This window comes from Micromys minutus (genome assembly GCF_963924665.1).
Source record: "Micromys minutus genome assembly, chromosome: 9".
In the NCBI taxonomy this organism is placed as follows: Eukaryota; Metazoa; Chordata; class Mammalia; order Rodentia; family Muridae; genus Micromys; species Micromys minutus.
Window position 1 is genome coordinate 61,559,788 of NC_137978.1, and position 14,787 is coordinate 61,574,574.

The 14,787-nt window shown below is 44.1% G+C and overlaps 1 protein-coding gene across 2 annotated transcripts; it reads left to right on the forward strand.

Annotated features, from left to right (window-relative positions):
* The first annotated feature begins 42 nt into the window (after positions 1 to 42).
* On the forward strand, positions 43 to 13,110 carry LZIC (leucine zipper and CTNNBIP1 domain containing). 2 transcript variants are annotated; one of them, XM_080921152.1, is made up of 7 exons: positions 43 to 342; positions 1,457 to 1,565; positions 3,047 to 3,182; positions 3,607 to 3,705; positions 7,274 to 7,369; positions 7,810 to 7,891; positions 9,692 to 13,110. In XM_080921152.1, the coding sequence occupies exons 2-7, from the start codon at positions 1,465 to 1,467 to the stop codon at positions 9,748 to 9,750; spliced, it is 573 nt and encodes a 190-aa protein (XP_080777278.1). In that variant the 5' UTR covers positions 43 to 342; positions 1,457 to 1,464; the 3' UTR covers positions 9,751 to 13,110. The 2 variants fall into 2 exon arrangements, with proteins under 2 accessions (XP_080777278.1, XP_080777279.1); XM_080921153.1 differs by lacking the exon at positions 43 to 342 and adding an exon at positions 635 to 755.
* The last annotated feature ends 1,677 nt before the right edge of the window (positions 13,111 to 14,787 follow it).

A 14,787-nucleotide genomic window follows, 5' to 3' on the forward strand; every position in this document is an offset into this window, starting at 1 on the left:
GCGAGTCTAGCGGAAGTGCTCGCTCCATGCGGTCCTCCGGGCCTGGGCGTCAGGTAGGCGGGGCCCCTGGTTCCAAACACTGAGATCTGCAAGCGGGCGGCCGGCGGGGGATCCGAGCGGCGAAGGAGGTTGTCCTGTTTTTGATTAGAGAGGATCGAGAAGCATTTCGCAAGCGTAGGACTCCTCGCCACCTCGGGTGACCACCGGGCCTGCTGGAGCCCGGCCTCGGCGGAGCCTCGAGTTCGTCGGCAAGGAGGAGACTGGCGCCCCACCGTGCAGCTGTTCCTTATATTTGTACCGGTGGTCCTGGGCCGAGCGCTGCTCACTTCCGTCCCCGAGAAGGTGCGCTTCCCGCCCTTGCCTTTTCATGGCTTCTGAGTTTGACAGTTTTCCTCAAGCCGTACCTTGAGTGCTTGGTGCTTTGACCTCACCCAGAGGGAACCTCAGCAACGGCTACAGGAGGCACCGTCCAGCGATTGGTGGTCTGGAGAATGTATTTCGGTTACAGTCTGCTTAAAGGGACGTTATCTGGACAGCTGTAGGCCAAGTTCAGATATAGCGAATGAAACTACAACAGTTTACCTTGTTCTAGCCAACTCCACCCCTAGGAGGTTTGAAGTTTGAGCCTCCTGTAAACTCTGTATGTAACAGCTCCGCTTTCCTCAAATTGAGGACACGCAGAGCTCCGACAATTGGCGATTTGTACAATTTGAGACCCATCCGCACCGTGCACAGTACAGAATACTAGAAGCCCGGTGAGCGTGAATGAATACCTTCCATTCCAGATGACAGTATTGGCCATTTTCGGCAGTCTCAAAAGAAAAAAAAAAAAAAAAAAGCATCACTTTTACTCAATACTAGGTGGTGCCTAAATCTGTAGTGTTAAAATGGTTAAAGGGGGTTTTGTTTTGTTTTTGTTTACAAGCCTCTATATTTCCTTAAATTTATTCAGAATGACTTTGCTTTTTGGCTTGGGAGTGTGGCCTGGTGATAGTGTATATGTAGCAATCTGGTTCTTCCCATTTTCCCCAAGAAGAGAGAGATTTTTCTGTTAAACAGTAACAACTGTTTATCTTAATGGTAGAGTGCTTGGTTAGGAATGAGGTACTGGATTCAATCCCCTGTTTTGGAGGTGGGGGAGTGGGGCACATACCTGTAATCCTAGAAATCCTAGAAAGAATATATTCTTTTCATTTTATATTTTTGTAATTTACTTTTTTTGGGTTTTTTTTTTTTTTCAAGACAGGGTCTCTCTGTCCTGGATGTTCTGGGACTCTCTCTGTAGAGCAGGCTGGTATTATTTGACTGCCTCTGCCTCCTGAGTGCTGGAATTACAGACATGTGTCACCACCACCCAGCATTTTAGATTATTTTAAATTTTGAATTACATTAAAATGTTGAATCTTCCCAAGTAACCAAATACAGTGTACTCATGGTAGGCTTATTTTTCTTACAGTGATTAAAATGGCTTCCAGAGGAAAGACAGAGACAAGCAAACTAAAGCAGAATTTAGAAGAACAGTTAGATAGACTGATGCAGCAGCTACAAGATCTGGAGGAATGCAGGTAAGTTATTTCTATACTTACTCTGTAAATAGTCTCTTTTGTAGTTTTTTTTTTTTTTTTTTTTAAGATTTATTTATTTGGGCTGGAGAGATGGCTCAGTGGTTAAGAGCACTGACTGCTCTTCTAGACGTCCTGAGTTCAAATCCTGGCAACCACATGGTGGCTCACAACCATCTGTAATGGGATCTGATGCTCTCTTCTGGTCTGTCTGAAAACAGCTACAGTGTACTTATATATAATAAATAAATCTTTAAGATTTATGTATTTAATGTATATTGTATTTTATGTATATGAGTACACTGTTGCTGTCTTCAGACACACCAGAAGAGAGCATCAGATCCCATTACAGATGGTTGTGCACCACCATGTAGTTGCTGGGAATTGAACTCGGGACTCTGGAAGAGCAGTCAGTGCTCTTAACCCCTGAGCCATCTCCAGCCCTCTTCTGTAGTATTTTATAGTACTTTGTTTGTAGAGGCAAACTTGTCAAGCTTTGTAGTCATAGAGCATCAGATGTGGAAGACTTAAAATGCTTAAGCTAATGAAAATAAGAATGCTTACTTTGTCTTAGGTATTTTAAACAGCTTCGACTAACATGAACTCCTGGCTAATTGCTAAAAATACTATGATTGGGCTGGGGCAAGGGGCTTGGCTTGATGAGTGGATCCCTAAGATGCTAGAAACTTTGAACCCAGTCCCCAGCATGAAAGAAGAGGGAGGGAAAGGAAGGTGCTCCTTCTGTAATCCTAGTATATAGGAGGTGGATGCTTGAGGGTCAGGAGCTCAAGTCCTGCTTGACTACATGGTGAGTTCCAGGCCAGCCTGCTATGCGACCCTGCTTCAATAAAGCAGAAGGAAACAAGCCAACTAATAATTGTAGCTTTTAGTAGCCTTGCAAGGATGTTATAAATGTTAAAATGAATAAGACAAATCAGTTCCTGGCCCAAGGAAGGGCTCCATGAATGGTAGTTCACTGAGTGGAGCTGTTGTTACTTGTAGTAAATATTTAATAAACAGCTTGCTTGATGACTAAAAATAACCTTTTACTCAGATGACAGATGTGTTGCTGTTGCTTGCAGGGTACACACGGTGCTTCCTACCATTGAAGAGTGATGCTAATAGCAACTGTTTAAATATCTTAGTACAATAATTCTCTGAAGTTGAATAGACAAGTTGAGGTTTGGCTCTGTGTACTGCCTTGCCCTAGGCTATACTATTGATGTGTAAGAAAAAAAAAATCACCGTGTGCTTGAAGTGTGACTCAGATCGGTAAAAGTCGTTTGGGGGTGAGGGGAGATGATGTGCTCTCATCCTGAGTTTAACGTCACCAAAAGGCAGTGGAAATGCCAGAAGAGTAACTACGGATATGTGCACCACTGGTGATTGTGTTTCCCTCCAGCCTTGCTCTAGAACAGCTACTAAGAGTTTCGTGCTTAGAAACTGCTGCATATTTCTGCATTCTGATGAGAGCTGTGATTTAGGGAGGAGCTCGATGGGGATGAATATGAAGAAACTAAAAAGGAAACTTTGGAGCAGCTGAGTGAGTTCAACGATTCACTGAAGAAGATTATGTCAGGAAATATGACTTTGGTAGATGAGCTCAGTGGGATGCAACTGGTAAGAGAAATTTCCTGCTTTGTGTGTGTGCACCCAAGTGTGTGTACACACGAGTGTGTGTATTATGAGCTGGTATGGGGTGTGTAAGTGGGCATGTTTTTGTTTTGTGAGTATATTTCAGGTGGAAAATGCATACTCGGAGGGCTAGGGATGTAGCTCTGTAGTAGTGTACTTGCCTAGTGTGTACAAGACCCCAGATTCTATCCCTAACACCTCAAAAAATTAAATGAAAGAAAGAAAGAAAAGAGTGGTATGTTCTAGACAGCTTCTTACTAGACAGCTTCTTGATTTTACATCTGCTCAGTTCTAGTAACATGCTCAGAAATGGCAAATGAAAACCTACTAAATGAGAGTCCTCAGTAAAGTGTTGCAAATCTAATTGTGTGGGATATTGTGGTGAGGTTTTGCATTCCTGTGTTTCTAGGCCATTCAGGCAGCTATCAGCCAGGCCTTCAAAACGCCTGAAGTCATCAGATTGTTTGCGAAGAAACAACCAGGTCAACTTCGGACAAGGCTGGCTGAGGTAAAGTTCTTCACACTGGTCCAGTTGCTGTGCGTGTTTTTCTTCAAGCCCATAAATTCACTTCTTGTACTAGTTTGCTCTTTAAAACCTGGTCACTTGATGTTAGAGCCACACTCAATTGTCAACAGTTGACCTGGGCCAATTATAGTTAATTATAAATGCATGTTTAACCACTAGATGGGTATTTAAATCTCCTCCAGCCACTTCTCCTTGGCTTCCATCTTTAATATTTGCCCTTAACATCTGGGCCCTGGCATGAGATCCTTTTTGGATCAGCACTGCTCTGCTTCTGTTTGTGCACTGCCGGCATTTTCTTTCCCTTGTAGATTTATTTGCATTATTTTAAATGATATGTGTGTGAACGTGTGTGCTTAAGTACATGTGTGCACATGTGTGCAGGTGTCTTGAGAGGTCAAAGGCATCAGATGCCCTGGAGCTGAACCTGGAGATGGTTCTTAGCTACCCAGTGTGAGTTCTGGGAATTTAACTTGGGTTCTCTGAAAGAGCAGTACACAGTTCTTTTTATTTTTAAAGATTTATTTATTACATATAAGCACACTGTAGCTGTCTTCAGACGCACCAGAAGAGGACATCAGATCTTATTACAGATGGTTGTGAGCTACCATGTGGTTGCTTATTTAACTGGGGACCTCTGGAAGAGCAGTCAGTGCTCTTAACCGCTGAGCCACCTCTCTAGTCTGCAGTACACAGTTCTTAACCACTGAGCCGTGTCTCCTGCCTGCCAAACAACGTTTTGTTGTCCTGTTTTGTTTTTTGAGACAGGGTTTCTCTGTGTTGTCTTGAACTCATGGAGATCCACCTTCCTCTATCTCCTGAGCGCTGGCATTAAACCCACTGCTCTGTTTTTCTTCTTCTCTTTCTCCTCCTCTTTCTTCTGCTTCCTCTTTCTCCCTATCCCCCTCTTTTGGTTTCCTGTTAAACATCTTTATAAGCCTGTTACTTCCAGAGGTCTTTTTATGGATTTGAATATAATTATGGCCTATTAGATAATTTCCATCTACAAGTAATTCAGTAGAGAAAGCAGTAGGGACATGCCTTTAGGGAATGGAGGGATGGCTCAACTGGTGAAGTGTCCAGCAAGGCAGGGTACACTGTGGTCTTAGCACTGGGACATAGAGACCAGGGGATACCTGGAGCTTTTGTCAGTGAGAGACCCTGCCTCAAAAAGTAAGGGGAAGAGCAATTGAGGAAGACGCCTGACATGGATCACTGGCCTTACACACATGTTCATGTACACACAGGGGGAAATAACATAGATTTACATGAGACTGGTTGGGCATGAGTTTCTGCTGTACTTACTGGGTGGGGTATGTGACCTTTGGCAAGTTGTTTTATTCAACCTTGTACCTTGGATTTCTTATCTGTAAGAAGGTGATTATGAGTTTCTACTTGTGGTTGTCATGTGGGTTTGATGACACTTAGCTGGCTTCAGTCCCAGGTTCTAGGGAGGCAGAGGAAGAAGAATCATTTGAGGCCAGCCTGCACAGTATAAGAGACCCTCTCTCAAGAGTAAATCAGTAGGCCAATGAGGTGGCATTGGGTAAAGGCCTCCAAGCCTAGGCCCACACACTGGAGGGGAGATCTGATGCCTGACAACCGTCCTCTGAGCTCCACATGTACTGTAAACATGGAATAAACAAATAAGTGTAATTAAAATACACAAAAATGATAAAAAAAATAGGCTAGGCATATAGCTCAGTAATATAGCTCTTACCTGGCCTGAGCAAAACACTGGATTAAATCTCCAGCAGAGTAAAAATTAAACACATTTTAAGATTTTTCAGAGCAAGGTTGCTTACACCTGTGATCCCAACACTCAAGAGGCCAGGACTGGAAGATTGCTTTGATTTCAAGCTGCAGAGGGAAATAATGTCACAAAGAAAGCAAACAGTATGAAGGGTGTCGGGTGTTAACAGTGTGTAGTGTCTGCCTAGTGCTTCTGTCAATGAGGATGATGCTGACGTAGCTCCAGGAGCCTGATGCCAGTCACCCCATTCAAACCTAAAAATGTCAAGTTAGTGTTAAAAACATGTCAAGTTAGTGTTAAAAACTCATTTCTTGGCCAGATAGAGCAGTACGTATTTTAATGTTGGGGAGTGGAGGCAGGAGGCAAGGGTCCAGCATGCACACACCGCTCATACAGACCAGCAGATAAAATACTCAGGCTCAAAATAGATAAACCTTAAAATAAATCCCTAGGCTGATGAGATGGCTCAGTGGGTACAGGCACTTGCCATGTAAATCTGAAGACATGAGTTTGGTCCCTAAAGCCTACATAAATGTGGAAGTGTGAAGCATTCCATGAAGTTGTCTTCTGACCTCTGCACACATGCTATAGCATGCTGCTCACATGCAGACATCATATACAATAATAGGTACATTGTAAAAAGAAAAAGTAAAGAAAAAAATAATGCTGTTCTAAAACAGTAAGAATTGTTAGAAGCCAGCTTCTTTCCGGTGGAAGCTGTTGGCCTTGTGGAGTTTGCAACTAAACGGTGTTTGCGTTACAGGTTCAGATTCAGGAGTCAGCAAGATGTTCAGTGCGTGACGGATCCCTAGGACCCCTGTAGAGGTGGAAGGAGGGAACAGACTCCACAAAGTTGCCCTTTGAGCTCCACATGTGCACTGTGGAAAACACACACTTCTACATACGTACACATGCACTCACACACGCAAACAAAACAATGATAGTAATAATTTTAAAATGTTTTAAAACTGGTCTGATGTGGTGGCTTATGCCTGTAAGGTTAGCACTCAGGAGGCTGAGGCAGGAGGGTCAGCTTGAGGTACAGATTGACTGTGTTTTGAAAAACAAAAATGGTGCCATAAAACTGCTGCAGATCAGCAAGATGTCTTAGTGCACAAGGGCACTTCTCACCAACCTGATGGCCTGACCTGACTCTGATTCCTATTTCCAGACCCACGTGGTAGGAGAGAACCCACTCCCATAAGTTGTCCGCTGACTTCACAGGCATGTATACACACACGTAGACAAATAAATGAAGGTAGTTTTTTAAAATTTCAGAAACTTGTCCAGGTAGTGATGCACATGCCTTTAGTCCCAGCACGTTGAAGCCAGCCTGATCTATATAGCAAGTTCCAGGACAGCCAGGGCTACACAGAGAAACGGTGTCTTGGAAAGCCAATCAATCAATCAATCAATCAATCAATCAATAAAATGTCAAGAACTTACTTACCTGACAGTACAGTTCCTGCCTAGATGTTCCAATTATTTCTATATTTTTGTTTGTTTGTTTCTACGATTTATTTATTTTAGTTATATGAGTACACTGTAGCTGTCTTCAGACACACCAGAAGAGGGCATCGGATCCCATTACAGATGGTTGTGAGCCACCGTGTGGTTGCTGGGAATTGAACTCAGGACCCCTGGAAGAGCAGTCTTAACCTCTGAGTCATCTCTCCAGCCATATATTTATATTAACTAAGTAGTTGTTGAGTTAAAAAGTAGGTCTGAAAAGGTGACTTTTCTGCACATAATGGTTTTTCTTTTGCTCATGTGCACATGCCTTGCATTCATCCACTCTAGATGGACAGAGATCTGATGGTGGGGAAGCTGGAAAGAGACCTGTATACCCAGCAGAAGGTGGAGATACTGACAGCTCTCAGAAAACTGGGAGAGAAGGTACTGGCATTTCATTCAGCATGCTCGGTAGAACTGTGCTTGATACAGAACTTATTGACCCGTGATGTGCTCTATAGACCTAAAACATTTTTTAAAATGTCTGTAGGTTTATTTATTTAATGTGTGTGAATGTTTTTTCTGCTTGTGTGTGTGTATTATACGTGCGTGCGTGAGTGCGTGCGTGCGTGCGTGAATGCCCACAGATGTCAGAAGGCAGTATTGGATCCAGGGTCCCCTGGAGCTGGAGTTGTGATGATTGGGAGTCAGCATGTGGGTGCTGGGAACTGAACCAGGCTCCTGTGGAAAAGCAGTCAGTGCTTTTAACTACTGAGCCATCTCTCCAGCCCTGCACTGTCTTCCTGCCGCTCCTAGGACACACACGTTGGCACACATTGGTTCTCACACTCGCACTTGCTCACTCTGCTGTCTCATCTGTGCAGCTGACAGCCGATGACGAGGCCTTCCTGTCAGCCAATGCAGGTGCTGTGCTCAGCCAGTTTGAGAGAGTCTCCACAGAGCTCGGTGAGTGCGCGCCCTTGTGTCCTTCCTCTCGCCCTGCGTGGCCCTCTGCTCTCTGTCCTCTCTTGCTTGAAGTTACTCCTCTTCTTTCCCCTTTTCCTCTCTTTCTTTCTTTTTTTTTTTTTTTTTATTATTTTATTTATTTACTTTTTGAGACAAGGTCTCCCCTGTAGCCTTGGCTCTCTTGGAACTCACTCTAGATCAGAGATCTTCCTGCCCCTGTGTCCTGTGTGCTGGGATCAAAGGTGTGCGCCACCACTGCTGGGCTACCCCTTCCCTTCTCTTTCTTTTTTCTGAGTGAACATAGATTTATTGAGGAGAAAGCACTGTGTTTTGATGATGTTGGTGATTGAGCCCAGGATCCTGTGCATATTTCTGAAAGCTGGGCTTCTACTGACAGAACATTCTTGAGACATTGACTTTTTCTTAAGTTTAGAGTGAAGCATGATTTTGTTTTTAATTTGCTTTATGTGAGTCTCTGTGTTTGTGCATTAGTGCAGGTACCCAAAGAGGCTAGACAAAGCACTAGATCCCCTGGAATTTGACTCACAGGAGTTGTTGGCTACTCACGTTGGTATTGGGAAGTGTACGTGAGTCCTCTGGAAGAGCAGCTAGCATTCTTAACCACTGAGCCATCTCTCCAGTACAGAACTGTTTTCTTCACAAATCCATTTTTATTGGTTTTATTTCATGCTTCTAAAAAAAGATTCATTCATTTTTTAATTTATCTGTGTGGAGTGGGTATATATATATATATATATATATATATATATATATATATATATATACACACACGTGTATGCAGACACCCACAGAATGGAGCCTTAGATCCCTGAATCTAAAGTCAAAGATGTTCCTGAGCCTGCAGTGTGGGTGCTCGATCCTAATTGGCTCCTTCAGTGAGCACTCATCACTCTTGGTCTCTGAGCTGTTCTTCCAGCCTCCTCACTTCTCCTGTTCACGTAGGAGCCGCATCTGACGTAGAATCAGCATCTCTTTGCCTTCACCTCCCAAGTGCTGAAATCATGACCATGTACCACACACCAAGCTCCATGTTCTAAAACATATTACATGCCATGGGACTGGAGAGATGGTTCATCAGCTAAGAACACGGATGGACTGCTCTTCCAGAGGGCATGGGTTTAGTTCCTGCCACCATGTGGTAGCTCACTACTGTCTGTAACTCCAGTTCCTGGGAGTCTGATGCCCTCCTTTGGCACCATGGGTACCAGGCATGCACTTAGTACACATTCCTATATACAAACCAAACACCCATACACAGAAAGGAAGTTTAAAATTACATATCTTTAATTATCTCCTAAGTAACTGAGACTGTAGGTACACACCAACAATCCCAGCTTTTTTTATAATAAGAATTATTTATTTAAAAAATTTTCATGTATGACTGGTTGGTTACTTGTATATGGTGCCTAGGAGTGCACAGAGGGCTTTGGGTCCCCTGCACCTAGAGTTACAGAACTGATTTGTACTGTGAGAACCAGGCAGGGGTTCTCTGGCAAGAGCTCCTCACCGCTGAGCTATCTCTTCAGCTCTGGTATTCCCAGCTTTGTGGCAACGTGCAACTGTAAAACTAAATTTAAGATTTTACATATGCTTTACATACCTAGAGCTAAGTTAGGATTTCTTGCTAATAAGCCATTCTCCTGGCTGGACAGTCTGTGCAGGACAGAGATCTGGGCAGCAGTGGCGCTGTAGGGCTAACACATCTGGTTTTCCGTTCTGTTCCTACCTGGGCTGTAAGTGCAGTAGAAGTAACCTTTTTATTTTGTGTCTTTCCTTTAGGCTCTGGAGACAAGGTCCTTGCTCTGGCAGGGTTTGAGGTTGAAAAGGCTAAGAAATGACGGCGTGGTGGGTTTGGCAGTGCCAGCCCCATCCTTCCTGCACACGGTGCTTTCATCCTGAGGACTCACAGGCAATGCAAAGAAGTAGAGACTCTCAAAATGCAGTAACAGCCCAAGAACAGGTGACTTGGAAACAGTGTGGCTTCTGCTTAGGGTCCTCGTCCCTCTCTCTGTGGATCTCCCTTCTTATATGACCCTGGGCTTGTTGGGACAGAAGGACGTTGTTCACTATAGTTTGTTTGGTTAAGATGTCTTGGTTTTAGTGCTGATGGGGGTGTGAGCTGTGACTGTCCTGACATTTGTCTGCCTGCCTTGGGATGAACAACACAGTGATGTCACTGGCCCTCCTGTGTTTGGAGCGTCTCAGAAACTTTTTTGTTTTTACACAAGGAAGCCAAGATTTAGAGCATGTGATCTGTCTCAAGTCACATTAGAGGCAGAGCTGAGGCTGGGGCTCAGGTGTCCTGAATCCAAGTTTTATTTCTTTATTCTGTACTGTTTTTTGTTTTTTTAATATAATAATTAACTTGTATTTGTGCAAGTTGGTGTCTATGAAAATTCAGTGTCCTAACTCAGTTGAATGGGCACTGAGGCCTGTTCCCAGCCTGTTCTGTGGGCAGCATGAATGGGCCCCATTGTATCTCTGGGTTCCTAAGAAGCAACAATGGGAGCCCTGTTGAGAGCCTCCTGAAGTAACTTAACCCCCTGCCTTGTCTCAGTGGGAAAGCAATAGGAAATGGCAGCCGCAGCCCTCTGTGTGTGACCTCTTGCCAACTCTGAGGGTGGTAACAGCAAGTTACTATCAACTGTGCAGTTTGGGGAGAAACACAAACTAAGTTATGAGAAAAACAGGTTTCTCCCCGGGAGCCATGGCTCCGCTTGGGCGGCCGCACAGCTTCACCCTTATACACGCACCTTCCCAGCACCGCCTGCATTGTATTTCTTTCTGTTTCTCGTTATTCATTTGTTTGCACTTTATACAAATTAAAAACATTCTTACTGCTTCTTATAAACTAAAGTTCTACTAGGTGCTTTGCCATCTGGACAAATTAGGGGACCTCAGCTATGTAAATGCCTTATTTGGAATTCATAATGTCTTGAACTTTTTGAGAGAGGTGGTCTCTGAGCCAGCAAGATAGTCCAGTAAATCAAGGTGCTTGCTGCCAAGCCCGACGCCCTGAGTTTAGTCCCAAGATCCACCTGATGGAGGAGGAGAATTCACTTTTACAAGTTGCCTTCTGACCTCCACATATGTCCCATGGCCCAAGTGTGTACACATGTACACATGCATATGTGCATTCTTACACAATAAAGAAACAGTGAAAAGGAGCCCCTGTGCTGGAGTCTTAGGCTCAGACTCTTTTCTAACCTCTTCCTCCTCCCAAGAAGCTGGTACTCAGATGAACGCTGCTGTGCCTTACCAGTGGGCTGTCTGCATTCGCTGTTCACGCGTAGCACACCAAGAAAGGTTGGTCACCTCTGTAATCACAGGTGCTGTGTGTGTGCACCACCACCGCTCCACAGGGATGAGTTCATATTATCACAGAAGTCACAGTTCCACGGTGTGGATCGGTGACGCTGTGGAGCTACCAACCAAGTCATGCCCATGCAGGAGAGTCTGTGTCTATTCCAGTCACTGCAAGATGCCTTCCTCCCAGCCTCCAGCATTCTCTAAGCTGCCCTCTTGTTGCTATGGACTTACCTTTCTGGAGAGTTTATATGAACTTAGAGTGTGATTATACACTGTTGGCTTGTTATGTATCTGGCTTCTTCATGCAATGTTTTTAGGGCTAACTCACATTGTGACACACTTTGAAACTCCATTCATTTTTGTGCCTGAGTAATACTTCACTGTATGAATATTCCATTTTGTTTAGCCATGTGTTTGATGAACGTCTGAGTTGTTTTCAGCTTTTGTGAACAGTGCCGTTAAAAACATTTCTGCATTAGCACATGTTGAAATCCTGTTTTCAGTTTCCTGTGGGTTAGTACCCAGTTATCAAATTGTTGGGTTGAGTTTTAAGCTCTAGCAAGATTGTCCTTTGTCTCATGTTTCCCAGTAAACTGAGGAATCTAGACAGATTTTTCCTTTGAAAAAGACTCATGTCAGTCTGAAACCCTGAATGTTGGGGTGCCTTAAGCATTCTTAAAAAACAGCACCAGGAAGCTAGGTATGATAGCATACACCTGTAACCCCAGTGCTGGGAGGCAGGGATGGGGGATGAAGAGGTTGCCACCAGCCAGGGCTTCTTGGTAAATCCCCTTCTCAAGCAAAAAGCAAACAAAAGCCTCAGCTGAGCAGAGTGAAGAACTTACTGTTGATCCCAGCTGTCTGCTCTACTTAAAGTGGCCCTGTTAAAAGAGAATGACACTTTGGGCACCTCCGTCACTTCAGCTTATGGAGCCTTGCTTTCTTCAGTGGAGCTAGGAAGACCTACCTGCCTTTTGCAGTTACTTTGCATTTCCCTCCCTTACCGGTTAGCACCGAGTGATATCTGCTTCCCCAGTCTCGTGTTCCTCAGTAAGTTCTTACAAGTGCAGTTATTAAATGCTGGTAAGCCATGTCTCCTGCTCATGTTTTTATCCTTTCTGGAACTCAGAAGGTCTGCCTCGTAGCATCGTAGCAGCTAGCCTTTTAATAGTTGTATGTCTAGATGTTTTGGTGAAAATTCCTGCATTTCTAGCCAGGTGTGGTGACACACCCTTTGATCCTAGTGGGGTTGGGGTGGGGGGTAAGCTGAGGCAGGCAGGTCTGAGTTCTAGACTAGACTGGTCTACAGAGTGACTACCAAGCCAGCCAGTGCTACACAGGGCTACATACCAAGACCATGTCTCAAATAAATAAATAAATAAATGTCCTCATTTCTCCAGAAATTAGGGCTGAAGTAAAAAAGTATGTGTGTTAGGATGAGAGTGTCTAAATGGGTTATTAGTTAAATCTATTAACTTAGACTTTGTGTTTCAGAAATTTGTTCAATCTCGTAAATGGTAAAGCAGGTATTCTAGGCAGGTGGGTTTTCCAGGAGAAACCAAGACTTTGGGGTAAACAGCTTGTTAACTATGATTGTTAGGCCTGTCTCTGAAGGCAGAGCCTAGGAAAGGCATGTTTAGTGAATAAAAGACTACAAGTCTTCCATTGACATGGGGTCTTACTGTACTAAGTGATGGACAATTGGAGTAATTTCTGAACAAGTGAGCCTGGCCGTCACCCGCAGTGGTTAGCCATCTTCCTGTCTGCTGATCAGTATGGTTTATTTTTCTCCATATTCTTTCTGTTACAAAGACCTTTCTATTACTCTGCCTCTCAAAATGTTTTTCCAACATCAGTATGTAAATTAAAACTGTCAGCATTCCGCAGACTCCCAGGAACAAATTGCCACGTATAATGGCTTCCATTCTGTTTGGCCCTGGAAGTCAAAGAAGATACTAGAAACTGGAGGAATGTGTTTAGTATTTCATCACATGTCTAAAAGCCAGCTGAAAGTATGGCCCTGGTAGATAATCTGAGTGTGTGTCCCTTTGACACCGTTCTCACCTCCATTTTTAAGTACCATTTAAATTGACGTTGGGGCTGGAGAGATGGCTCAGTGGTTCAGAGCACTACTGCTCTTCCAGAGAATCTGAGTTCAATTTCCACCAACCACATGGCAGCTCACAACTCTGTGTAACTCCAATAACTTCACACAGACATACATGCAGGCAAGTCATCAATATGCATAAAATAAAAATATTGTTTAAGTGTTTAAAAAAGAAAAAATGACCTCAAGATATAGAGACCATGTTGCTGACAGGTCCCTGAGGGCAAGGGTCAGTCTTTCCACACGGACAGCAGTTAAGAGGTTAAGGACTGGCTTCCCCAGGAGGTCCACACACTGCTGCTTGTACCGTCCTGTCTCTAGTGATCTCTGAAAAATTCCAGCACATTTCACAAGTGCTCAACACCAACATTGGTGGGTGGCAGAAAGTAGCCTTTGCCGACACTGCCATTAAGGGTGTGAGGCAGAGATGCTCATGTGGTGTTGAGGAAGGCAAGCAATGACCTCACCGGAAGGGCTGGAGAACTCACGGATAATGAGGTGGACTGTGTGATCACCTTCGTGCAGAATCCACACTACAAGATCCCAGACTGGCCCTTGAACAGACAGAAGGACTAGAATGATGGAAAGTACAGCCAGGTTCTGGCCAACAATCTAGACAAGCTGTGTGGGGACTGGGAGCAGCTGAAGAACCCATAGGGGCTGTGCCAGTTTTGAGGTTCATGTCCATGGTTGGTCAGCACACCAAGACATAGTATAGGTTGCCTGGCCTGTACTATGGGTATAACCGAGAAGAAATGAGTCTCTAGGACTTCATTGTTAATGAATGTTTATATTAAAAAAATATGGTTTGAGGCTGTCAGCGGGAAGCATCCTAATGTTCTGTCATTTGTCTGTAAGAATTTAGCTGCATACAACCTCTGGCTAAAACAGCTGGGACTTGGGGTGTAGAAGATTTGTTATACATGTATAAAACCTTCCGTAGTGGGCGTGGGGATCTTTGTAAAATTGCTATATCAAAAGAGCACATCCACCACCTCATGATGTCCTCAGGAAGCCGCAGCTCCTCTGTGTCTCCCATTGGCCTCAAGCTGGACAGTTGACTGGCTAACCAGGGAGCCGAAAGCACCAACCTAACTCTGTCTTCCTAGTGCTGAGATTAACTACCATGTGCTACCAAGCTGGGTTCTGGGTTCTGGGGATGAAGTTTAGGTTCCTGGATGTACAAGACAACCTGTTAACTTACTGCTGTCTCCCACCAAGTTCTGGCCCCCACACCCCACCCATGTTTTGAGTGACAACAATCCTGAAAAGGGTTATTTCTCAGGTTGTGTATCAGTCGTGGATCCTCTGCCCCAGTTTCTAGCAACTATAACTATGAATTTTGGATACATTACCCAACAGCAGCTTCTGATGAAGCCATGTTCCAGACATTATTTCAACACTGGACTTAAGGACATACTCTAGCTTCTAAATGTTGTTCATTTTGGCATTTTAAGAC

Coding starts and splice junctions, on each gene's coding strand:
- LZIC (XM_080921152.1), top strand. CDS start 1,465: ATGGCTTCCAGAGGAAAGACAGAGACAAGCAAACTAAAGCAGAATTTA. Junction 3,706..7,273: donor TTCGGACAAGGCTGGCTGAG/GTAAAGTTCTTC, acceptor CATCCACTCTAG/ATGGACAGAGATCTGATGGT. Junction 7,892..9,691: donor GAGAGTCTCCACAGAGCTCG/GTGAGTGCGCGC, acceptor TCTTTCCTTTAG/GCTCTGGAGACAAGGTCCTT.